Source organism: Amblyraja radiata, chromosome 5 (assembly GCF_010909765.2).
Source record: "Amblyraja radiata isolate CabotCenter1 chromosome 5, sAmbRad1.1.pri, whole genome shotgun sequence".
NCBI classification, from domain to species: domain Eukaryota; kingdom Metazoa; phylum Chordata; class Chondrichthyes; order Rajiformes; family Rajidae; genus Amblyraja; species Amblyraja radiata.
In genome coordinates, this window is record NC_045960.1 from 66288083 (window position 1) to 66314033 (window position 25951).

At 39.4% G+C, this 25951-nt stretch overlaps 1 protein-coding gene across 19 annotated transcripts in view; it reads left to right on the forward strand.

Moving 5' to 3' along the window:
- dtnb (dystrobrevin beta) overlaps positions 1-25951 on the forward strand; it is a 448064-nt gene that overhangs the window by 302588 nt on the left and 119525 nt on the right. For all 19 annotated transcript variants that reach the window (XM_033021441.1, XM_033021431.1, XM_033021442.1 and 16 more), the window contains one exon: positions 19647-19733. In XM_033021441.1, coding sequence (XP_032877332.1) covers positions 19647-19733 — 87 coding nt within the window. The remainder of the gene's footprint in view (positions 1-19646; positions 19734-25951) is intronic.

Here is a 25951-nt window from a genome sequence, read left to right on the forward strand (position 1 = left end):
GTTATCACGTGATCTTTACTCGAATTAATCTCGAAGGTTTGTTCTGCTTCCAGCCAATGAGAAATAGCTTTCATTTGGACGAAGCTGGAGCCAAACCTCCTTCATAGCTTTCTGCTTCTTTCTGATCTCGACAAACTGCAGGCAAGTAATTGCCTACCTGCACAGATTCCAGCCAGAATTTAATTAAAGGGATCACTTATAAAGTAGTTGTTTGGCATACTTGAGGTGGTGAGTATTTCATTCTCCAAACTCATGCTGTGTTTGGAGGCTTTTAGTTAATTTTTGATGTACTGTATGTAATCAGTGACTAATGCAGATAGCTGGAGGTCAGTGTTTGGGGCTTTGTTTGAAGCAGGCATTTTGTTTGATAAAAGCTCAGCAATTGTGCCTGCAGTGAATAATATGATTCAGAAACAAAGTATTCTGTATATCAAATAAGGTGATGAGAGGTACCTATAACGGTGGCTGATTATCAAGGTTAGAGTATGAAATATCGGGGTTCACCTTAAAAATAAAATTCATTGAAGAAGTCAGGATGTCGGACCTTAAAAAAATAAGTTCATAACTCATTGCGTATCTAACCTGTTGAGGTTGCTATATATATATAATTCTAATTTAAGTAGCATTGTGTCTCTACAAAGTTTTGATTTTGCTTTGCTGAGAGTATTTTGGGTATTCGTTGCTATTTTAAGTTCTTTAAAATTTAAAAGAAAATAAACTATCCAATGCTATCTTTGATTATTATAACATTATTTAGGCAAGTAAAGATGCCAACTGCACCTCTCATCTACTTTTCCTCTCTTAAAGTGTAAGCCTTTGAAATTTAAAATCAGATGGCATGCGGAGTAAATGTATAGGACATAATCAATATGGGTGGAGAGCTCATAGAGCTAATTATATGCAAAACAAAGTTGCCCAGTTATATTTTGGTATTATTTGTACATTGCTCGCAAAATAAGCAATGTTTCTGCCAATGTATATAAAACTAAAGTTCAAAGATTAGAATAATTTCAATCAGAGAAAAGGCAGCTTCTGACTGGAACTTGCAAACTTAAGTATCCCTGGAAATATACTGGAGTTAGTGTGTCAGCATCTTAAAGGAGAAAAGATTTGTAAATATTTCAGATATTGAGCAGGACTTTAGATAATCCTGGAGAAGAGTGTACAATTGAATATTAACTCCTTCTTTTCTGAAAAGCCACCTGATTTCATCTAAAATTTTTTAGAATTTGAGCTCTTTTATTTTAAAGTCTATGCAAATTATTAACATTGATATCAAAGATTTCCTGTTCATTGGTATCGATTAGACTCACCAAATTTCTTCAAGTGTTTCATCAATTATAAATGCCTTTATCATTATAACAATATGACGGGGCTCTTTTTCTTCGATTTATTTCAAACCTGAAAATGTTCCATGTGCATATAATTGGTCTTCCCTGTCACGTTCTAAATCTCTCCCATTCATTCATGACAACTGGATTTCGGTCTGAATGCAGAAGGAAATAAAATAAATTAATATACTTCCCACCCTACATCCATTTCCTATGAAGATAAAGTGTTGTCTTTATCCTATATATGTAAAACCTATTATTTTATAAATGGCATTTTCTCGTGTGGTTGCTTTAGATGGAGCATTGTCTGATTGATTGATTCTTCCAGAGCACCTTGAAGCAAGGTTACAGATTTCACACCCTCTCAAGATGATATTACTGAAGTGAACTGAAATAACTGCACCTCCTTATCAAGTAACTGTCACCGCTCATTACAAAAAAAAACATCGAATCTGGTGCAGACATCATATTATTGCCTCTCCACACAGTGCACTTTGTCCCTGAACGATCATCCTGAAGCTGTTCTGCCAACACACATTTCCTCTGATTGTTTATATGCTGATGGAGTTCTCAGACATCTAATGGGAATGGGTTGCAGTCAGTCTGGTATCTGTAAATCACTTGTGAGCAATTTGGGTGAAATCCAACAGCTTCTTTGCCAGTGTAGGATAGTAAAACAAAAAATATTTAGGTAGGATTATTGAACAGAAAATCTAGGTCTATATTAGCTGTGCATATTGTTTGTAGCACGTCAGCAACAGTACATTATGAAATGTTACCTGAAAATAAAATTAGGTTCCTACATGTTAGAAATATAACTAAGAATCAAAGGAACTGCAGATGCTGGCTTACAAAAAAAGACACAAAATGCTGGGGTAACTCAGCTGGTCAGCCAGCATCTCTGGAGGACATGGGTGAAAGGTCATGTCAATACCTTTCTTCTGACCTGAAATGTTGCCTATCCACGACCTCCAGAGATGCTGCTTGTAAACCAGCATCTGCAGTTCCTTGTGTCTCCAGTTTCTTCGTCAGATTGACTTTCTCAGTTTCCTTGCTACATTCTACCCGGTAAAAGTGATCCTGTCACATTTTTTATCATCTTGTCCGACAGGCATACAATTTGCACCACTTTCTTATTCATTATCATCTGAGATTTCATTTGTGTAGGGCTCTCTATTGCATATGAAATGTGAAATTGCTGGGGGTTTGCTTGTCAAAACTTCTGTATCCAGCAGACTAACCTGTATTCCATAGCTCTCTATGCTTGCTCTTAAACTGTCTGAAGCTTAGCTAATGCTTGCAGGCAATTTGGTGCTGCCGCTGCAAGAGTCAAATCATGCGTGTTCATTCACTGATGCCATAAGGAGAGTGCAGCTTTTCGAGCTGATGAAAAGAAAAGGTATTGAATCCACAGCAGTGATCACAATATGAGAGATGAGAAATTATCAACCTGAAATTTCACTCTTTTTAATTAAATGGATCTTTTTTGATAACTTCTGGGCCCTTTAGTGAGGAAAGAGGAAATGTTGTTGAAAATTTCAACTCAAACCTTGGAAACCTTGCAGAGCAGGAATGGTGAAGGGGGTGTTCTAACCTCTCCATGGTATATCTTCATAATTGCTGTTTTTCAAAAGAACACATTGAGGAGAGATGAGACAAATGAATATGTAAGGTAGACAAAAATGCTGGGAAACGCAGCGGGTGAGAAATTAAAATGTAAGTTTAAAAAAAAAACTTTGATGGAAGAGCAACGTGAATAAGCATCATTAAGCTACAAAATCTTGCCCACGAGGTTTTCCATGATTGTATTAAAAACTGAAGCTGGCTGAAGTAAATTGTAGAAGTAATGACAACAGCCAGACACGAATGTTTGTACTAATATCAGTTCACATCCGTGCAACTATGATCAATAATCACAGTGCAGTATTCAGTGAGCTCCTCTCACTGCAGCGGCCACGGTGGCGCAGTGCTTGCAGCGTCGTAGACCCGGGTTCAATTCCGACTACAGGTGCTGTCTGTAGGTAGTTTGTACGTTCTCCCTGTGACCGCGTGGGTTTTCTCCGAGATCTTCGGTTTCCCCCCACACTCCAAAGACGTACAAGTATGTAAGTTAATTGGCTTAGTGTATGTGTAAATTGTCCCTAGTGCGGAGGATAGTGTGAATGTGTGGGGATCACTAGTCGGTGCGGACTCGTTGTGGACTGCAGACTCGGTGAGCCAAAGGGCCTGTTTCCGCGCTGTATCTCTAAACTAAACTAAATACTAAACTGAACTACATGCAATTCAGGAGCTAGGAATACATTTAATTTGTTTTTAATTATTTTGATGGCATGTACTTTGAGGGGACTTGTACAGAACGTGCTCTGTTTCATTCAGGTCAATTAAATACTTTTGTCAGGGATCAAACAACCTTCTGACTGCGTGTTTTTATTTGTCCTTCCTCTGCAGGACGTCACGTCACTTGTTAGTTCACGTTAGTTATAACAGACTATGAACAATTAAAGGAAACCTTTATTTCATGTAGTGTAAAGTGCACCTGGCAACCTTCAAATTACTGTTAATATGGAGCACATCTGGAAGGTAAATATCCACATTCTGCAGTGATGTACTCCATATTATCATCTCTATGCTGTGCCTTGGATTTGTACTATGATATTTTCTCAGTCTTTTTTGGAATGAGTAATAAATACAATTTAATTACTCTTGTGAATTGGCTGTACATGTATAGTGTGATTTTTATTTCATGTGATTTATTTAATTTAATTCAAATCATTGTGTTTTGCCTACAAAGCAGCAAGTAATTGTTTATTTATGATAGATTTAGTTTCATGCAAGTTCTGCTGTCTCCAAACAATTGTAATTCTACATGAATGTTGCTGAGAGCTACGAAAGATGTTTATTATTTCCTTCAGGGAGAACAGTGGTTCCTTTAGGGTTGTCAGCGATTACATGCAGCAATAGGTTAATCGCAGGTGGAGGTCCACTTCCCCCATTCAGTCACAGCAGACATTGATTCGTGCAAATGGATGCATTACTGCAATAACACTTCTTTATGCACTGGGTAAATAAAACGCTGCCTCGCTCTACCATCAATTATTCTGAAGCTTTAATCTCGCTGCTAAATAAATTTAGAAAAACAATTAGCAGACTTTGCTTTATCGAGTCAGGAATTGAAAAAAGGAAAACTATATTCTAGAATTCACGGTGATTGTGAATCCATCAATGTCACCATTGCAGGGAAAGGAATTTGAAGACAACTCCTGGAGTTCAGAGATATGCAGTTAAACATACCAGCTCCAAATTTGCAACCTGTGGAAAAAATAAATAGATGGACATGTCATCATTTTATCTTGCCCACCCCCCCTTCCCCCACCCAAGTTGTCCTGCTAGTTCCACTGTTCACCCAGAGAGTTGTGAATCTGTGGAATTCTCTGCTACAGAAGGCAGTGGAGGCCAATTCACTGGATGTTTTCAAGAGAGAGTTCGATTTAACTCTTAGGGCTAAAGGAATCAAGGGATATGGGGAAAAAAGCTGGAATGGGATACTGATTTTGGATGATCAGTCATGATCATATTGAAAAGCTGTGCTGGCTCGAAGGGCTGAATGGCCTACTCCTACACCTAATTTCTGTGTTTCTATGTTCACATCCCCGTATCCCTTCATGATCACCTCTTCCCCAGCCAACAATGAGCCATTATGGGCTCCACCCTTGGACATCTCTTGCCGACCCTGGGTTTGTTCTGGCCTTTTCCTACCTCCAGTCCCCCCACCCCCACCTACTTTCAGTCTGATGAAGGGTTCTGACCTGAAACATCCTTTTTCTCCACAGATGCTGCCTGACCCGCTGAGTTACTCCAACATTTTGTGTCAATTTTAAGTAATAGGTAGATACAGGTGAGGTGTCCTTTGATTGGACAAAGGCGGAGATGAAAATATAGGAGGTGTGAATCAAAAGCATGGAATAATTGTGAAGCTAATTGTGAATAATTGTGAAGCTAAAGGAAGGAATGCAGGTGGTAGGGGAGCCTGAGGTGAGAAATGAAAATCATTTGTTCTCTATCTCTCGACATCACTGTCTATATCTCTCATTTCCCTTTCCCCTGATTAATCTGAAGAATGGTCTCGACCAGAAACATCATCCATTTCTTCTTTACAGAGATACTGCCTGTCCTGCTGAGTTACTCCAGCATTTTCAGTCTAGAGATCAGGGATGATCAGACTAGTTCAGTTTTAGTTTAGTTTAGAGATACAGCGTGGAAATAGGCCCTTCGGCCCACCGAGTCCGTGCCGGCCAACGATCCCTGCACATTAACACTATCCTATACACATTAGGGATAATTTACATTTATACCAAGCCAATTAACCTACAAATCTGTACGTCTTTGGAGTGTGGGAGGATACCGAAGATCTCGGAGAAAACCCACGCAGGTCACGGGGAGAACGTACAAACTCCGTACAGACAGCACCCGTAATTGGGATCGATCCCGGGTCTCCGGCGCTACAAGTGCTGTAAGGCAGCAACTCTAGCGCTGCACCACCGTACCGACCCAAAACAATAGACAAGCTTGAGGGGTCTGTGACTGAATCCTGGTTCTGTTTTCTTGTGTTCTGTTGTTTTTGTGTAATGGTCAAAATGGTGTGATGAGGGAAGAAATTGCATAAGAAAGAGCAGAAGAATGTTGAGACAACATTCTTTAATTTAAAGGCATTTTAAGTAAGTGCCTAAAATCAATTGCAAGTACCCACGCAATGTGTCTCCAGGGAAATAAATAAATATCACTTTGGCTTCTTTAATTACAGTTACTATAATTTCAAACAATAGATTTATTCCATTCCTTGGGTAATTGTTATCTTGGAAAACAATTAAAAATGTGCATTGGGGAGCTGCAGGTGTCATCAAAACTCAAGCCAAATTCATGCCATATCTGAAGCCAACATTTACATCTTGGCCCATTATTCCTTACTGACACATTATCAAGTTCAGCCAAGTTGATTCAAATACTTTGATTTTGATTTACTTAAGTACAAGAGAGCTCAGCTTTACATTTTGTTATTTTCCAATTTTAGTAAACAACAAAATCATGAATCCGCCCTAAACTGATATTTTCAGGTAAATGCATGAAATATAATCAACAAAACAAAAAACTGAAGTGTTTTTGAGATACCATGGCCTCTATTTTTAACGGATCACAATCATTGCAGAGCGTTATGGATGCAGGCCAGTCCATCAAGCAAACTAACCTCCCTTCCATTGACTCCATCCATGAACTTGGATCTCTCGGTCTCTGATCATTTGAGAGGGTAGGCCTTAAGATTTATATTTGCAAGTATTTTATCAACCAGCTCTGACTGCACCACATTGTCCTCCAACAATAACAGATCACATCAAGACTGTGGAAAAGAATGGACCATTTCCCGTATCTTGGGAACCAAGTGAAGTCAGATATCGATGATGGCATTTGTCTTTGCCTTCAATGCACCGGCACAGCTTTTGAGTGATAGAAACATAGAAAAATATAGAAAAATAGGTGCAGGAGTAGACCATTCGGCCCTTCGAGCCATATGATCATGGCCGATCAGCTAAAATCCTGCTTTTTCCTGCTTTTTTCCCATATCCCTTGATTCCTTTAGCCCTAAGACTAAATCTAACTCTCTCTTGAAAACAGATTGATAATGTTCCATTGACGAGGTAGGATTAGAGTTGTGCAGGTTCATTCGAGAACCCAATAATTGTGGAAAAGTGGTCAACTGGCGTGGTTTCTATACCTCATGCCTGCACCTCACCATACCTGTGCAAGCGACAAGAAACTCAACTTACAGCGAAAAGAGGGTCTTACCCAGATGGTGGGGTTCCTTGATAGATGCTGCATTCTTGAGACAGTACCCCCTCATTCTCATGTAGATGCTTTCAATGGTGGGGAGGGTAGTGGCTGTGATGGACTAGCTGAGTCCACCAATCTTTACAGCCCCTTGTGTTCCTGCACAGTGCACTATACCCCACCAGGCCATGATGCAACCAGTCAGAATACTGTCTGTAGTGTATCTGGAAATATTTGTTTGAATATTTGGTGATATTGCTGAATGTCTCTTAACTTGTTTAAAAAATGTGGATCCAACACTTTATGAATTCCTAGCTTTCCCTACATGATACCACCAGTAGGCTGCTTGATCTTCCTAACATTGAGAACAAAATTGCGGTTCTGGCACCATTCAATCAAATTTTCAATCTTTCTCCTGTATTCTGACTCATCATTGCCTGTTATTCATTTAACGACAGTGCTATTGTCTGCAAATTTAAAGATGGCATTGGAGCTGTGTCTGCTACACAATCATGGGTGTAGGGAGAGTACAGCAAGGGACTGAGCACACAGCCTTGAGGTGCTCCTGTGTTGTCGACTTTTTGAGGAGGAAGTGTAGTTGCCAATTCTGAGCATACTGATTTTGGTCTGCCAATAAGGAAGTTGAGGGTCCAATTGCACAACCGTGACTGGAGACCCAGTTCCATGAGGTCGACAATAGGTTTGGAGGATATGATGATGTTGAACGCCAAGCTGTAGCCGATGAACAACAGCCTGATGTATGTATTGTTTGACACTTGGCTCTCGTTCAAGAAAGGTTATTTTATAATTAATAAAGGACTCGTATCTCTCATGTATTTGATTGTAACAAAAAATCTGGGCAGTTGCCGCATGTCTGATGCCAAGTGTCTGTTGGCTCAGTTATGTGACCTCTTTTTACACAACTCTCACTCTCACAGTTTGACAACTCCCTCACTTAACTGTCTGTTCCTCTTCCACACCCCTTCCCACTGACCGTTGTTGTTCAGCTCATTTCAAGGAAATTCAGACATTGATTTGCACTAAAATCCGCCATGTGATACTTGAGTTTGGTTTATTTGCATTCAGTCAAAAAAGATTTCTTCATAATTATCGAAGTACCTGCCTCTTTACAATATTTGCATTGAAAGTGGTAAAATCAGTGAATGCAGGCTTTCAGCTTTGCTCACCCAGTATATGAACCAGCTGGTTTAGTGAGGCTTCTCTTCAATTTTGGGTAATGCTGTGCAGTTAGCCCTATTTGGTCTTGGGTCCTGAATAACTGAGGTGCATTTGAGGGAATAGCAAGTTAATATTGGGATCCAATGTATCCTATGTTAAAGTGTTCTGTGCAGAGATTGAAATTATGGTACACTGACCTGCTTGCACCTAAAATCACCTCTTTCAAAAAAAAGTCACAAAGTGCTGGAGTAACTCAGTGGGTCGGGCAGCATCCCCGGAGAGTGTGGATAGGTGATGTTTCAGACATGAAGTGTCACCTGTGCACGGTTTTCAGATATGCTGCCTGACCCGCTGAGTTACTTCTGCACTTTGTGTCTTTTTTGTAAACCAGCATCTGCAATTCATTGTTTCCATGTTCACCTGTTTCCAAGCTTATGTGCTATTTTATCCATCAATTATTCTGACTTTATTGGTTGAAGATTGATTTTAGTCTTTGCTCATCATAGCGAAAGTGATTTCTTTTCTCAAAAGATCTGAATTCTTTGGAGTTCCCTGTCACAGAGAATCGTGGAGGTGGAGTCTTGGACCATACTTATGGTGAAGATTGACAGTTATTTAGGGGAATTGGAGGGAGGGTGAAAATGAGTCTTAGATTGGATGATCCATGATCTATTTCACTGGTAGAGAATGCTTGGGGACTAATGTACTCATCCCAGACCCTGTTCCTCATGTTCTAGCAATTGGATTGAATAAAAAACATCTCATGCATTTTAGTTGTCGAATTGTAGTTTTATATCAAAAGAATATCTTTGCAATTTTAACCTTTCAGAAACTGTCTGATCTACAGAGTCAGAGAGTGTTGAAACAGGTTCCCCGCCCAACTTGTCCTCACCGACCAACATGCCCCAACTACACTGGTCCCACCTGCCTGCTTTTGTTCCATATCCCTCCAACCTATCCTATCCATGTAAATCCATGTATAAATTTGTGCTTTTTCTGCGTTCCTTTAAACATTTGAATATTCATAGTTCTCTTTCTTGTCTCAGAATTTAGCTGTAAATCATCTTGCATGTCCTGAATATATATCTTTTCATTTTTAATGTGAGGAATATCTTGTAATTGAGATTTGTTTTGGTTAGGTTTGTTTTAATATTTGTGAAATATTTATTCATCAGAAAATTAAAAATTGAATATTCAATCAACATTGTAATATATTGGTAAATTTGAAATGTAGAAAATAATCTAACTGAAGGAAGCTTTAACAGCCTATGCCCACAAGTTCAGATTTGATCAGATCAGTGCAAGCATTTGTTATGTATAATGAAACTTATTGTAGAAACATTTTTTGAAGTTTGCTTTCATCTTTTCATCGTGTACTTCAGCTAAGCCATTCATGGCACAATACAGATATAAAATCCTATCTAGGGATTCAGATATGACAATGGATAACTAATTCTGCCCTGAGGATTTGTTGAGCAGTGATTGTCAAGAAAAAGACCATTGAGCATTGAATACCTTCATTTCTACATTCCCATGGCTGTGCAAATACAAATACATTTATTGTGATCTTTTCCTTCATGTTAGATTAAATAATTATTCCCTTGGATTTAAGTTAATACACTTTTGTCCCCAGTGTACTAATATAGCCTTTAGCTATTTGGGGCAAAAAAAGTTTGAAGGTCAAGACCTCTGACCAACACAAAACTCGCTGTTTATTGGGCAGCAGTAAATCCCATGCTCAGTTCACCACCGAGGCAAGTGATGCCCACAGCAGGAACCTCAACATACCGAAGATAGCCACAAAATTCTGGAATAACTCAGCGGGACAGGCAGCATCTCTGGAGAGAAGGAATGGGTGACGTTTTGGGGCGAGACTCTTCTTCAGACTCAGACTGAGAAGGATTGATGAGGGCGGGGTGACAGCCATTGTCTACATACACTTTATCAGTGCCTTTGACAAATTCACGGAGTAGGCAGGTCCAGCACGAAGATCTCATGGGATCACAGTGAGCTGGCCAATTGGATACAAATTTGGCTTTGTGATCGGAATCAGATGGTAGTAGTGCAGGGTTGTTTTTAAGATTTGAGGCCTCTGACCAGCAGTGCTTGGTCCACTATTGTCTGTCATATATATTAATGATTTGGATGAGGTAGTGGTTGACAACGTTGGTAAGTTTGTGATCGGACACAAACAATTTGTGAGTTAGTGGACAGTGAAGAAGGTTATTTCAGATGACAACAGGATCTAGAGCGAGAAAAGTGGGCCAATGAATGGCAGGTGGAATTTAACTCAGACATATGCAAAGTATTGCATTTTGTTACATTAAACCAGTGCAGGACTTGCATCATAAATGGCAAAGCCCAAGTAAGTACTGTCGAATAGCAGGACTTTGGGTACAAGTACATACTTCTTTGAAAGTAGTGACCCAAGGATGGTGAAGAAGGCATTTGGTGCACTTGACTTCATCAGTCAGGGCAATATGCACAAGATTGCAACGTCATGTTACAACTGCACAAGACATTTAGTATTGGAGTATCGTGTGCTGTTCTAGTTGCAGGCTATAGGAAGGATGTCATTGAGCTGGAAAGTGTGCAGGAAAGATTCACAAAGATGTTGCAGGGACTGGAGGGCTTAACTTCAATAGGGAGACTGGATCTGTGAAGGCTTTTTCCCCTGGAGAATAGGAGATTGAGGAGTGATCTTATGGGGGTTTCATGAAATCACGAGGGGCATAGATAAGGATTTGTTGGTCTTTTTCCCAGGGTTAGGGAATCAAGAACTATAGGGTTTAAGTTGAGTGGGGGGAAAAGGAAAATATTTATTAGGAATCTGAGGGCGATGAGGAGCTTTCATAGGAAATTGGAGAGGCAGGTATAAATACAATGATTAAAATATATTACAGCAGGTCCATTAATAGGAAAGGTTCAGAAGAATATGGGTCAAATACAGGCAAATGGAACTAGCTCATAAAAACAACTTGGTTGACTTTACTGAGTGGTAGTGAAGGGCCTGTTACCGTGTTGGCCACTGTCTCCCAGCATGGAATCCCTGATTATACCCACAGCCCCGATGACCACCCCCAGCAGCGTGTTCCAGAGATTTGCCATCCTCTGTGTAACCAAATTCTCCTTTAAGCTTTGCCTCTCTTACCTTAAAGCTGTGCCCCCTAGCCTTTGATTTTCCCATACTGGAAAAAAGGTTTTGACTGCCTACCCTATCTATGCCTCCCTTTTTTTTAATTTACCCTTAGGTCTCTCTGTAACCTCCAGCATTTCCAGACAAAACAATCTAAGTCTGCCCAGTCTCTCCCTGTAGCTAATACCCCCTAATCCAGGCATCATTCTGCACCCTTCCCAAATGCGGCCTACCCAAAGTCATGTAAAGCTGCATTATTAGTTCCTGACTCTTATACTCAATGCCTGACCTGCGAAAGCAAGCATACCATATGTATTCTTTACCACAACCCTTGTGGCATGGTGCATATATGAAATCACAGTGTATGATCCAAATACAAGAATAGATAACTAATGCTTTAATGAGGATCTGACTAGCAGTTACTGTCAGGAAGTAAATTGCCCAGGCCAAATACTATCTGCATAGATTTTGAATGGAACGCTTTGATTAAATATTTCCTCTTGAAATTTGAAGGGTTGTTAGATTTCTTAAGAACATTGTTTATCTTGAAACATTTTTAACTAGATGCAACTTTAAGGTCTTTTGGCTGAAATGTACTCTCAACATGCCTTTTCAAGAAATAAATCCATTACGACAAGCATTTAAGATTTGTCCTCCAAAGCATTGAAGCATCTTTTATTTTCGGAAAGTCATTTAAAAGTTCTTATTGCTCATGCATTGTTATTTCATCTGCGTCCAAAAATGTTTACCTCTACTGTAAAACATTTTTGTGTCCAGTGGGCGGCTTTAATTGCTGTTCTGGGTTTGTCTATTAAACTTTCCCTCGGCAGGTTATTATGCAACTTGTATTGACAAGATCATTTTTTATTGTGTTTGCTGTGCATCACCCAACATAAAAAAAACACAGATGCAAAGAATGAGCCAAGGATAGGGAGTACTGTCATGTGACTTAGCAGTGTTCTCCTGTCCATGGAAATCCTGTTTCCATGGAGACAGCAGCAGTATGCATCAGAATTTACATTCACCATTGCTGAGGAAGGAAGAGAGTATGAGAGACGCCTAGCAGTAAGAAAGGCTGGATCCATGACAGCAGCTTCTTTGCAACATTCAGTTCCAGAAGGTTGGCTGTCATTGAGAGCATTGTTTTTCTTTTTTTGTCCTTCATGCTGTAATGCTAACCTCTTTTTTTTTCAGGGTTCAACTGTATGATTGGCATGAACATTGAGGTTTTTGTGATGCAAAAGCTAATGGAAAAAAAACTTTTATTCGCATACTTGAATTTTGGAATACAGTACAGAGTTGATGCTAAGCTGCACACAAATGTGTGTTCAGATGTTATTACTTTTTTTAGTGTTGAGTGTGATTTCTTTCTACTTTGTTTTATTGTTTGTGAATAATATTGATCTCTGAGAATGATCTGCTCCTTAGCTGCAGAAATTTGTGGCTCGATACCTTTAAGAATTTTTCAGACTAGTTATGTTTTGTGATATTTGAAATATCCTCAAAAAGATATCAAACATAATAATGTTGAATACAATAATCCACATTGAACTAAAATAAGTACTAATAATATAGAAATTAAAATAGTTAAATTGTGAAATATTCAACAGAAACATAGTTTTGAAAATATCATGTAAACTAAAGTTGTGGAGTCACACAGCACAGAAGCAAGACCAAGATGCCCATCGACACTACTCCCATTTTCCTGTATTTGACCCACATCTCTCTGAACCTTTCCTATATATTATGTACCTGTGCAAATGTCTTTGAGATGTGATAGTACTTGTCTCAACCATTTAGGACTAGGGTGGGAGAATATTAGCTAAAACATTATTGAGCAGCTGGACAACTTATATTGGCAATACAAGTTATAACAACAAATTGATTATCAGTTTGGAATGGATAAAAGGGATGGTGCAAAACTTATTTTTTGTTTTTAGCATTAGCAGCTTTAAGATGTTTCCATTCATATTGAAGCATTCATTTATATTAATTGCCTTTGACTCTTCACCTCTAGATTTATGGTTTTACTCTGGTTTTTGTCAATGCCTAGGTTTTTTGATGTTCTTGCAACCCAGTTACTTCCTCCCTGTACCATAATCTTTGAACAAAAGGAAGATTTTGTGAATACTGGTTGGGCACTGTCCCAGAGGCCAATATACTGTATACTCTGAGGAAAGCACAACGTGCTGGAGGGACTCAGCAGTTCAGGCAACATCTGGGAAGGAAAAGACTGATTGGAAGGAAATAAAAGTGTGGGGCTGGTGAACTGGAAGAAGAAATCAGTAACAGGGTGTGAAGGGGAGTTCGCCGGAGATGATGAGATTGGTGATGGCTCTAGGGGGGGGGGGGGGGGGGGGGGGGGGGGTGGAATCGTAGAGTGATCAGTCTGGACAAAGATCCTGACCCGAAACATCATATGCCCATTCATTCCCTCCACAGATGCTCTTTGACCCGCTGAGCTCCTTCAGCACTTAGGTTTTTTGCTGAAGACTGCGGCATCTGCAGTTTTGTGTGTCCATTATTAATACAAGCTATATTAATACAAGCTCTGCCTTTAACAGTTCTCTTCAGCCTGCCTTGGCATTCTGTTATATCTAAAAGCTGTCTTTCTTCCTTCAGATTGCTATTTTCTGTCCGACAAAGTCTTTCGTTCTCCGTACATGAAGCTTGGTCAACAATCAATAAAGCAGTTTCAGCGCAATGTTGAGGCAACTTACAAATTACCAGTTTTTGGTTTTGTTTCGAATTGTGATAATGATAAGAGCTTTAAAAACAAAACAGCACAAAGATAGATTTCTATGCACCAAAAAAGTTCACAACATTCAGAAACATGACAGAACATAAAATAACCATTCAAATCAAGTAATGAAATGAGGTTCAATAACTATAATTATATAAATCAATTTTGACAACGTGTCATTGGTTCAGACTAGTGGGGAAATAAAATTGCAGCTGGTGCTTTTAGCAAAAGGGTATTTTAGATAATTTGTGGGAATATAACTGAAATATTCCACAATTTCCCAGCACTGTCTTCAAACAAAGTGGTTACTTTGGAGATATGAGGCTATGTGAGCAGGAGGATATTAAGATGTTGTTCTCTAATTCAAGAAGAGAACCAGAAGTTAATCTTTTCATGGTGAGTGAAGGCAGAGAATACATGACCTATCTTAAAAATGCATACACAATTTAGATAAAATGCGAATTTAGTTTTAATACAAATAAAGTGTACTTAATATCTTAAATGGTACCATGCTTTGTATAAAACAAAATCATTTGGTTACTGGGAACTTAAAATAACACTCAAAAAATGATTTATTTTTAAATGTCCTTCTAGATGTAGTTAAAAGTGTCTAATTTAAGTTTATGCTTTAGCTTTAAGAAAATTAAGACCATTCATAAAACCATGCAACGTGGAAACAGGCCCTTCGGCTCAACTTGCCCACACCGACTAACATGTCCTATCTACACTAATCCCACCTGCCTGCGTTTGGCCCATATCCCTCTAAACCTATCCTATCAATGTACCTATCTAAATGTTTCTGAAGTTATTATATTGCATATTTCATGCAAGTAACAAATGGCATATTTCCAAAATCCTCTTCACTAAAGCTTCATATATCTGTAACAACTTGTTGTTCATATAATGCATCGTGAATGTGGAAATCAGAATTGTGAATGAGCTAAAGGTGAACAGCTGTCACAAGATTATTAAATTAGTGGGAGGTTTCCAATTGGTGCTGAGTTTAAAAAAGAACAGCAATATTTGAATTTATTTGTTGCCTCCAGAATTCTGAAGACATTTCACAGCTCCCGTTTAATTTTGAGGTGTTTTGTTGCTCTTATATTGGCAACACAGAAGCAAATGAGTACACAGTAAACATGCAGGCAGCAATGAAAATTGATGGGATAATTTGATTTTAATAGTTTATTCAGTAGGAAATAGTTAGCTTAAAGACCAAGGAGAACATCTCTGCTGTTCTTGGTAATAGTAAAGTGAGAGGCAGGTAAGATCTCTTTCAAGCACTGCGGATCCTATGCTCAGATCTTTGATAGGGAGTTTGAATTGACAACCTTCTGTGTCAAGGGAGAGATGCTACAACTGACCCACATCATCTGAGTCAGTGGCTTTGACACAGGTCAAAGTTAATTTTATTCATCACATGCACCCGAAGGTGCAGTGAAATGAATTTGCCAGCAGCGATACACTTAAAAAGAACACACAATACACAATAGAATTTAACACAAACATCCACCCCAGCATTCTTCACTGTGGTGGAAGGCAACTAAGTTCAGTCAGTTCTCCTCCTTTGTTCATCCGTGGTCGGGGCCATAAACCCTCCTTAGTTGCCACTACAGACGGCCCGATGTACAGTCCCTCTCGTTGGGATGATCAAACCTCCAATGTCGGGATGGTCAAACACATTCCGCGGCTTGGATTGCCCGAATCGGCACTTTCCTACAGGAGACCGCAGCTTCAGGATGTTATAGGCCGCAGGCTGGCGGTCGGAGCACTTCTCCGGCGATACCCGGCAAGGGATCCCAGGCTCCGGATGGTAAGTCCACGCCCCGCCCGCGGCTAGAAGCTCCGCAGACCACAGCCCCATGATGCTAAAGTCACCAGGTTAGCGATCGGAGCACTCCTCTCTGGCGACCTGCGGCAAGGGTTCGCCTGCTCCGCAATGGAAAAGTCCACGCTGCGCCCGCTGTTGAAGCTCTGGGCCCGACTACGGGAAAGGCCGCTCCAATCCATGCTGTTAGGCTGCGAGTGAGGCGACATGGAAAAAGTTGCCTCTCCGTCGAGGAGGCGACCAAAAGCGGTTCCTCCCTTTCCCCCTTTCCCCCTCTCCACCACCCCCCACACCAAGAGACACCTAAACTAACATTTAGACACACCAAAAAACCCCAAAAAAGTCAAAATAACGAACACGCTGCTGGCAGGTCAGCCGACTCGCAGCGCCCCCACCAACCAATAAGTGGTGTAAGTGGTTTTGATGGAATTGTGGAATTTATTTTGATTCTGGTGACTGTTGAGTTCTTTTTAAAGCAAGTTATTTTGGAATGTCCTTCTAAAATGTAGTTAAAGTGTATAATTTAAGTTTATGCTTTAGCTTTAAGAAAATTAAGACCATTCAGAGTCATGCAGCGTGGAAACAGGCCCTTCGGCTTAACTTGCCCACACCGACTAACATGTCCTATCTACACTAGTCCCACCTGCCTACGTTTGGCCCATATCCCTCTAAACCTATCCTATCCATGTACCTATCTAGATGTATCTTAAACGTTGCAATAGTACCTGGCTCAACAACCTCCTCCAGCAGCTCGTTCCATACACCCACCACACTTTGTGTGAAATGTTGCCCCTCAGATTCCTATTAAATTTTACCCAATCACCTTAAACATATGTCCTCTGGTTGGGGCCCAGCACCGAACCCTGAGGTGTACCACTAGTCACAGGCCTCTGGTCCGAAAAGCAAGCTCCCACCATTAACCTCTGCTTCCTTCCATGAAGCCAATTTTCTATCCATTCATCTACCTCTCCTTGACTACCATATGGATCCTTGTCAAATGCATTCCTGATATCCATCTATACAATGTCTGCAGCGCTGCCCTCATTAACCTTTTTGGTCACATCTTCAAAAAACTCAATGAGATTTGTGAAGCATGACCTCCCATGTACAAAACCATGCTGATTATCCTTAATCACCCCATGTCCATCTCAATGCATGTATATCTTGTCCCTCGGAATACCCTCCGGTAATTTTCCGACCACAGATGTTAGGCTCAGTGGCTTGTCGTTCCCAGACTTTTCCCTGCAACCCTTCTTGAATAGAGGCACAACATTTGCCATCCTCTGGTCTTCCAGCTCCTCACCTGTATTTAATGACGAAAATTCATTCCATATCCATGAAGACAGAATTAGTCTTGTGCAATTTGTTTATTTTTTCATCAGCCTTGAATAATGATTAATTGAACTGTGAATCATTTCAAGGCAATAGTTAATTTGTAGGTCGCAATCAGGGAAATGCTGAAGAAACTAATCTTGAAGACACAGTAGGAAACCATAATAGTTGGCCCATTAAAGTTATATACTCTGCAGGATGTCGAATAGGTGCTTTGACTTCTGATTGTTTTTGATGAAATTTCAGCTCCACAGACTAATCAAATCGTCAAAATGTAAAGTACTGCAGATACGGAAATTTTGAAATAGATACTGGATGAAGGTGTGTAGGAAGGAACTGGAGATGCTGGTTTACACCGAAGATAGACACAAAAGGCTGGAGTAACTCTGCGGGACATTCCTTTTATCCATTCCTTCTATCCAAAGATACTGCCTATCCCGCTGAGTTACTCCAGCATTTTGTGTCTGTGCTGGATGTAGTCATCAGGTTAGGCAGTATTGTGATCGTACCTGAATTGGTAGAATGTGTGATATCACGGGGGCTTTGAAACTCTTCTTCAGGGAGCTGCCGGAGCCACTCTTTCCATTCAACTACTTCAACAATTTCATTGCCGCAATCAAACTGGATCCTGTTCAGCGTTTGGGCTACATGAAGGAATTAATCAGTTTTACATTCTGAATATAGCTTTTTTGAATTTCCCTTCCTTCATTGGTCTCTTTAGGTTGCAAAGGAATATAGACCACTTTTGACAATAAACTAAACTGAAACTGAACTTATTCTTACAATAGGTTGTAATCACTAAGATAAAATTCCATGAGCTGTACGGCTCATGGAATTGTGATTTAACTTGGTTCCAATAGTATTTTTTCTGTTCTATATCAGAGTGGGATAAAGGATTATTGCCTTAAAAGTGATTGAGTTTGCTTTCAAATTTACCAGTTGAGAACAAAAGAAGAGATTGAAACAGTTGCCATTTTTATTCATTTTAAAATAACCTCTTTCAATACAATTGAAATGAATGATTAGCATAAACGAGGATAGATGCTTTTGTGCATTGATTTTGTGCTTCATAAGAATTAATTAATATGTCCATAAAAAACTTCATTTGCTTATCTTTCATGTACTTGTATAGTGTAACTCATCCTGTATTTCAGTTATCTTCTCCAACTGAAGATTGAATATATGAAACTATCAGTCTTCTGAGAAGTAATATTTTGTAAAACAGTCTGTTTTGACAGCTCTATCTAAAGATGTGTATTTGGATGGATTTTGCAAATTTCCAACCATGTGGTGCTCTTAAATGTGGCTACAAGCTTGAGACTGAGTACTAAAACTGAATGGAGCAGAGTCATTGGTTTTGATTCTAGTGCCTCTGATTCATTGCTTACTCATAGCCCAAAGTTTTGTGCATGAATACTCAAAAATAAATGTCAATGCAATATGTAATTTTTCCTCCGCTGGCTAAAGAGGAAAGCTTATCATTCAAAAATGTTCCTAAAATTAAGCTTTTTTTAGGTTGTAAAAATTACTGGTGAAATAATTACTAATTTTGACTGTAAAGACTAAATTACTAACAAAAGACTCTATAAAGGCTACGAATATGTTTTTCAGGGATTTGAAATTTGGGTATTCAGATGGCAAACTAGACATTAAGTTTTGTTATTTTGTGCGTAGCCCATTTTCAGTTTAGTAATAAAGTCACTGATAAAAGCTGTATGAAGTGTTGCATTCTGTGACATTGGCCCGGTGTGCATTCTTGTGGAAAATATTTGACTCAAAATTCAATTCTATTGTACTGATTGTTTCATCACTTTGCAAACAAAACGACATTTGTGTCACATCAAGCATGACACAATGACATCACAACTGCATTGTATTGCAATATCTTGGAAATTACAACAGGCAGTTCATGGGATCAGTCATCCTTGAGAATCTGACAAGATTTTAATGCATGGGATGCTGTTAATTCCCGTGCACGACTCTTTTTGGCGTGTTGCTTGGAACTTAGAGCACTTTAATCAGGGCTTTTTTGGACAAATCTGGGTGACAGACAAATCTAGATTAACAGCACAATGCTAACCAGGACACCTACCAGGTAAATACATTACCTTCAGACTAACTACACCTGCATTGCACCAAATTCCAAACCACATGGAATTCTGCCTGAGCATTTATGTCCATGAATTTATAAGCGAGTCATTACAAACCAATTCAATGTATACTTGAAGAATGTTACAAGGCAAACTACTTAGTTTAATTTATTTTTGGTTCTTTTAGTCCCCAACAACGATCGTTGCCAAACATGAATGATGCCATGGTGTCCCACTCAGTCATTTCTTCCGGAGCACCGACTCCTACTAAAAGGTATGTCAAGAACTCTTTAAATAATCCTTTACGTCAATGTGACGACACTTCAATATTGTCAAGAGGAGGTTATGTCCTATTTGTTTGTCATTACTATCTTCTCAAACAACATGTGTAGCCCATTAGTCACTTTTATTACGTTAGTTAGGTAGTAGTAAAACAATTAAATGACTGCTGTACCTATTAATTATTGTTCAATCTGGATTAAAAAATCTATAACTGGTCAGGCCAAGCAAAGCAATTGTACAATAAAGCTGATTCACAAATTCTGAATGCACTTCACACTGGACTGCCTATATTGACTATTTCTGAGGGTTCACGGCAACCAATGTACTGGTTATTGATTGTTCAGCCATTATGTGTGAGATACTGTTGGAATTGAATGTATAGCTCTGTCAATGTCCAGGTTCCTCAGACCTGTTTTCTCATCTCTATCTCTAGTTGGGAACTAAGTTTGCTCACTTGTAACTTATTCTAAATTCGTCAGTGTCAAATTATTTGTGTCAAATTATTCGTCAGTCCTTAATATTTGACTTTCTCTAACTACATTTGCAAGACAGCATCTTTACGTTTCTGTTGCAAGTATTTTGCACAATTTAGAAAGGACAGAATCTATTCCTTTGGACAATCACTGCAAGGATCTTGAATGTTGATAGATTAAAAAATATATATTTGTGTAAGGATAATGTAAGAACAAAGTCTCATTTTCTTTTGCTTGATGTGGACAATATGACTATATCTGCCAATTTTATTGTTGCAAATTATTTGACAATAGCTATCTGATATGGTGCAAGTTGTAGAATAAATGAAACTGTGGAAACCATCAGCTAATTTTGATTTTGAAAAGCAAATGTGTTAACTTGTAAGATTTGTGTGATTCTTTTTAATTGACATGCTTTGAATTATATTGATCTGTGAGTCAATCGCAATTCCCATCAGTGTGGAAAAGGTCTAACCAGTCGCAAACATGTTCACCTGCTTCAAAAGTCACAATGGAAAAGTTTGATAAACAATAATTATTCCTTGAAATATTCTAAATTTACGGAAAGATTAACGTGTTTTGTTTGATATATGTCTTTTAAAATAGTTTATTTGCAGTGATATGCATCTTCTGCTGCTTTCTTCTGTTCAGGAAGTTAATGTTGACAATGAAACACGGGCTGTTTCACCTTTGAGTTCTGGCTTCAAATCAAAAGAAGATTGTCCAAAGGATGTACTTATCCAGAGAGCTATGTATACAGTGTGTGGAATTACTTCCCCACTTTTCAAAGCAAACCTCTCCCCCTTAATCAAGGCCAAATTAACATTTAAGGCAGTAATGTCACACTCCTGTCACAAAGATGACCAATATGCACAATGACTGTTGAGGCTTTGTGATAAGTGCATGTTGATAAACCTAAACTCTTGTTGCAGAGTGGGTACAGTTAGAAACTGCTTGATCTTGACACCAAATGGTAAACTTTGAGCTGAAAAATATAATTTAATGAAAAGAATCAAACATTTTATTTTAGTCTTGACATTGGCAATCTCAGCCATTTAGTTTAGTTTAGAGATACAGCGTGGAAACAGGCCCTTCAGCCCACTGAGTCCACGCCAACAATCAATCACCCATACACTAGTTCTATGTTATCCCGCTGTTGTATCCTACACATTCGTGGCAATTTACAGAAGTCAATTAATCTAAAAAACCTGCCTTCTTTGGAATGTTTGAGGAGACCAGAGCACCCGGAGAAAACCCATGGGGTCAAGGGGAGAAAATACAAACTCTGCACAGATAGCACCCGAGCTCAAGACTGCAGATGCTACACCCTTGAGCAAAAAACAAACCCCTGGAGGAACTCAGCGAATCAGATAGAGTCTATGGTGGGAAATGGACAGATAACCCTTTCAATAAGTATCCTGAACTGAACTGTTGACAGTCCATTTCCCTGGACAAATGCTGCCTGACTCGCTGAGCTGCTCCAGCAGTTTGCTTTTTGCTCTAGCAATAAATGTATTTTGTTTCTTTCGTGTTGAATTGTTATGTTAATCCCTCTCTGGTAATGTGTTTACACAGTCAGGAACATTTGAAATATCTAGAAATAGGGTTCATTTAGCGGTGGAGCTGCTTATCTGAATAATTGAATTGCTGGCAGCTTAAGTTCTTGCCTTCTACAAAAGTTTGTCTTCATTTGTTTCAGAATAAGGCCACATTTTCATTCATTGAGCTTGACGCATGTTGGCTTTGGAGAATTACTTATTTGCGGAGACAAGTCTGTGGAATCATTAAACATTAAACAAATGATTAAACATATTTAGCTATTTGTTTATGAGTTGCACAGGCTTCAATAGCTATAGAACTATGGAACTGGAATTTAGCACAGTGAAATATGCAATGAGATAAAGTAGGTTGAAACCACGTTGTATAATAAATTGGTGGACTGAGCTAAAGAATTGTTTTTCGTCCTCACCATGCTTTTCCTCACCAAGGAAAATGTTTTCCTTGCAGAGTTTCCTTTCATAACTGAGTTTGGGATGGAATTTGCTCCATTGAACTCAATGTTTTTGCAGACATACAATCTGAATATTTACGCTACATTGGGCATATTTAACGCCTGAAGCTCCAGAATGCCTGTTGGATCTGCAGGATAATATTTGCAGCGTGTGAATGCTTAAGAGTGTGCAGGTGCACATGATCTCACAAGAGTTATCGTTTTACTTCAAAGTCTATTTTCAAAGTCTCCTTCAAATTTACATTGTTCGGTTGAGTCGTCAAATGATTTGTGTAAAATGATATTTTCTTGAATTTGTTTTACTGTATCTCAACTTTGAAAATAATTGGTGTTCAAAACAATCTTTGACAACCTCTGACATATCAAACAATTGATAAATTAATTTAAACATATCTCAATTGATAAATTAATTTATACATCCATCTTTCCTGCCACTATTTTAATATCAATCATTTTCATGTTTATATGAGCACGGGGTGGTGTTGGCAGGAGTAGAAATCGTACTTATAAATATCAAGAAATATTACAAAGTCTCCAGATATTATTTTTAAAAGGCTGTGCTTTCACAACTTTACATATGGGTGAATGTCATATTTTTCACAAAGAAATAGGGTCCAAATTTGTGAACTGCAAATAATAACTTATTTAGACAGAGGGTGGTGAATTTGTGGAATTCTTTGCCATAGGAGGCTGTGGAGGCCGTCAGTCGATATTTTTAAGGCAGGGATAGATAGTATCTTGATTAGCACGGGTTTCCAGAATTATGGGGAATGGCAGGAGAATGGGCTTAGGAGGGAAAGATAGATCCGCCATGATTGAATGGCGGAGTAGACTTGATGGACCAATTGGCCTAACTGCTCCTATCACTTATGATCTTATGAATAATACAGTGAATGTCCATGTGATATGCAGCCAAAAAAATTGCCAAGATTTGTGAAGTATGGGTTTTAAGATCAAGGATGAATTGCATTATGTTCATCCAGATTTAACTGCAGTTTGGAGTAAAATTTGGATGGCAGAATTATTTTTTTCTCCACGTACTGTTCAGGGGGAGCAATTAATTTATTTAACGTAATCATAAAAGGTATTGCAACTGTCACCATTTAGACTTTATGCCTACTTTGATTTTATTGAAATAATTGCAAATTGGTCTCAGGATGGAGTTAGGGGGTTCATCGCTGAACCTCAATACAGAGCTGAAGCAAAGCATTAGTTTCTCTTTTGGAGAAACAGCATAATTCAGAAATAGCTGCTGGCAAATGGTGTTCAAAGAGTAACTGGTCCCTTAAATGTGGATAAGGGAAGGAAAGGAAAAGCAGATAATCTCAAAGGGTTTAATTGCTTTATGATGTGCTTTTGGCTTAAGTCATTCCTTGCAGCAAGTTCACCATAGTGCATCTCTGCTCTAAGTATCTGAATTACAATTTTGCAGAAATAATCAAGTATCAGAATAGTTCTAATATAGTGCTTGTTAACAATGCATTTACATGAATCTCTGGAATCTTCATTCAATTTCACCTCTATTTTGTCACATTTATCATATTTTTAAATATTACCATGGTTTTCCTCTAGCCTGTTTATCCTCTTACATGTTTATCGATTCCCCTGATGTTCCTGATATTTATCTGCACTCAAATTGCATTCAAATATATGTGCATTTTTGTAACTCTTTTTATTTTAAAAGTTGATGATCACATGGATTGTGATTTTTTTTTAAAGTTGTGCATTTTAAAATAAAAGCAAAAAATGCTGTAAATACTCAACAGGTCAGGCCTGTTCTGTGGACCATAGAGTGATACAGAGTGGAAACAGGCCCTTCGGCCCAACTTGCCTACACCGGGCAACATGTCCCAGCTATACTAGTCCCACCTGCCTGCACTTGGTCCATATCCCTCCAACCCTGTCCCATCCATGTACCTGTCTAACTGTTTCTTAAATGTTGGGATAGTCCCAAGTCGCAACTAGCTCATCTGGCAGCTTGTTCCATACACCCACCACCCTTTGTGTGAAAATGTTACCCCTCAGATTCCTATTAAAACTTTTCCCCTTCACCTTGAACCTATGTCCTCGATTCCCCTACTCTGGGCAAGAGACTCTGTGCATCTACCCGACCTATTCCTCTCATGATATTACACACCTCTATAAGTCACCCCTCATCCTTCTGTGCTCCAAGGAATAAAGGCCCAGCCTACTCAATGTCTTCCCATAGTTCACACCCTCTAGTTCTGGCAACATCCTCGTAAATCTTTTCTGAACCCTTTCAAGCTTGACAATATCTTTCCTATAACGGTGCCCAGAACTGAACACAATATTCTAAAGTCAGTCTGAAGAAGGGTCTCGACCCGAAACATCACCCATTCCTTCTCTCCAGAGATGCTGCCTGAGTTACTCCAGCATTTTGTGTCTACCTTCGATTTAAACCAGCATCTACAGTTCTTTCCTACACAATAATCTAAATGCAGTCTCACCAACGTCATATACAACTGCAACATGACCTCCCAACTTCTATACTCTGACTGATGAAGGACAATGTACCAAATGCCTTTTTGAACACCTTATCTACCTGCGACTCGATCTTCAAGGAACCATGCACCTGCACTCCTAGATCACTCTGCTCTACAACACTCCCCAGAGGCAGACCATTCACTGTCAGTCTTGCCCATGTTAGACATCCCAAAATGCCACACCTCACACTTCTCTGTATCAAATTCCATCAGCCATCCCTCAGCCCACCTGGCTAATCGATCCAGACCCTGCTGCAATCGTTCACAACCATCTTCATTATCTGCAAAACCACTAGCTATTGTATCATCAGCAAACTTGTTAATCTTGCCCTGTATGATGTTCGAAGGTGGGTCTGTGACCTGAATTGTTAGCTCTGTTTCTATTCCAAGACATATGGCCTGACTCAGTAATTATAACATTTTCAGTTTTTAATTTCCAGCATCTGCAGTATTGGCTTTCAGAACTTGTGAATCGTTTAATTTTAGCAGCTCGTTGCAGTCTAAAAATCATCAAAGCATAATTTGAAGATCAACTTTGGAATTTGTATTAGATTTAAAGTTATTTTAGCTCAGATTAATTATTGCAGTTTGAAATTTTAATTACATTTAGAAAAAACAATGGAAGTGTCTGGCTGTGCAGCACAAATTTGTGGCGAATCTGTGGAATTCTTTGCCACAGAAGGCTGCGGAGGCAAAGTCAGTGGATATATTTAAAGCTGAGATACAATCAACAACAATACAATCAGTTTTATTCGTCACATTGCACATAAAGTGCAAGTGAAATGAATTTGCCAGCAGCGGTACAATGAAAAAGAACACACAAAAACACAATAAAAATGTAACACAAACATCCACCACATCATTCATCACTGTGGTGGAAGGCACAAAATTTGGCCAGTCCTCCTCCATTTTCCCCCGTGGTCGGGACCTCAACCCTCCGCAGCCGCCGCTGCGGGCGTCCAGATGAATGAAAGTCAAGGTAAGTCCTGAAACGGTGCCTACCCCACCGGAGACCGCGACTTCAGGTTGGTGTAGGCCGGCGGTCGGAGATTTAAAGTTCCCGCCGGGCTGCAACCAAAAGCACCGCAGAATGCAGGGACGGCGGTCGAAGCTCCCCTCCAGGGGTCCCCGGCAAGGGACCCCGCTCCTGACGGTAAGTCGCCGCCGCACCCGCGGTAGAAGTAGGCTGCAGGCTGGCGGTGGTGGCCTCTTCTTCTCTCGG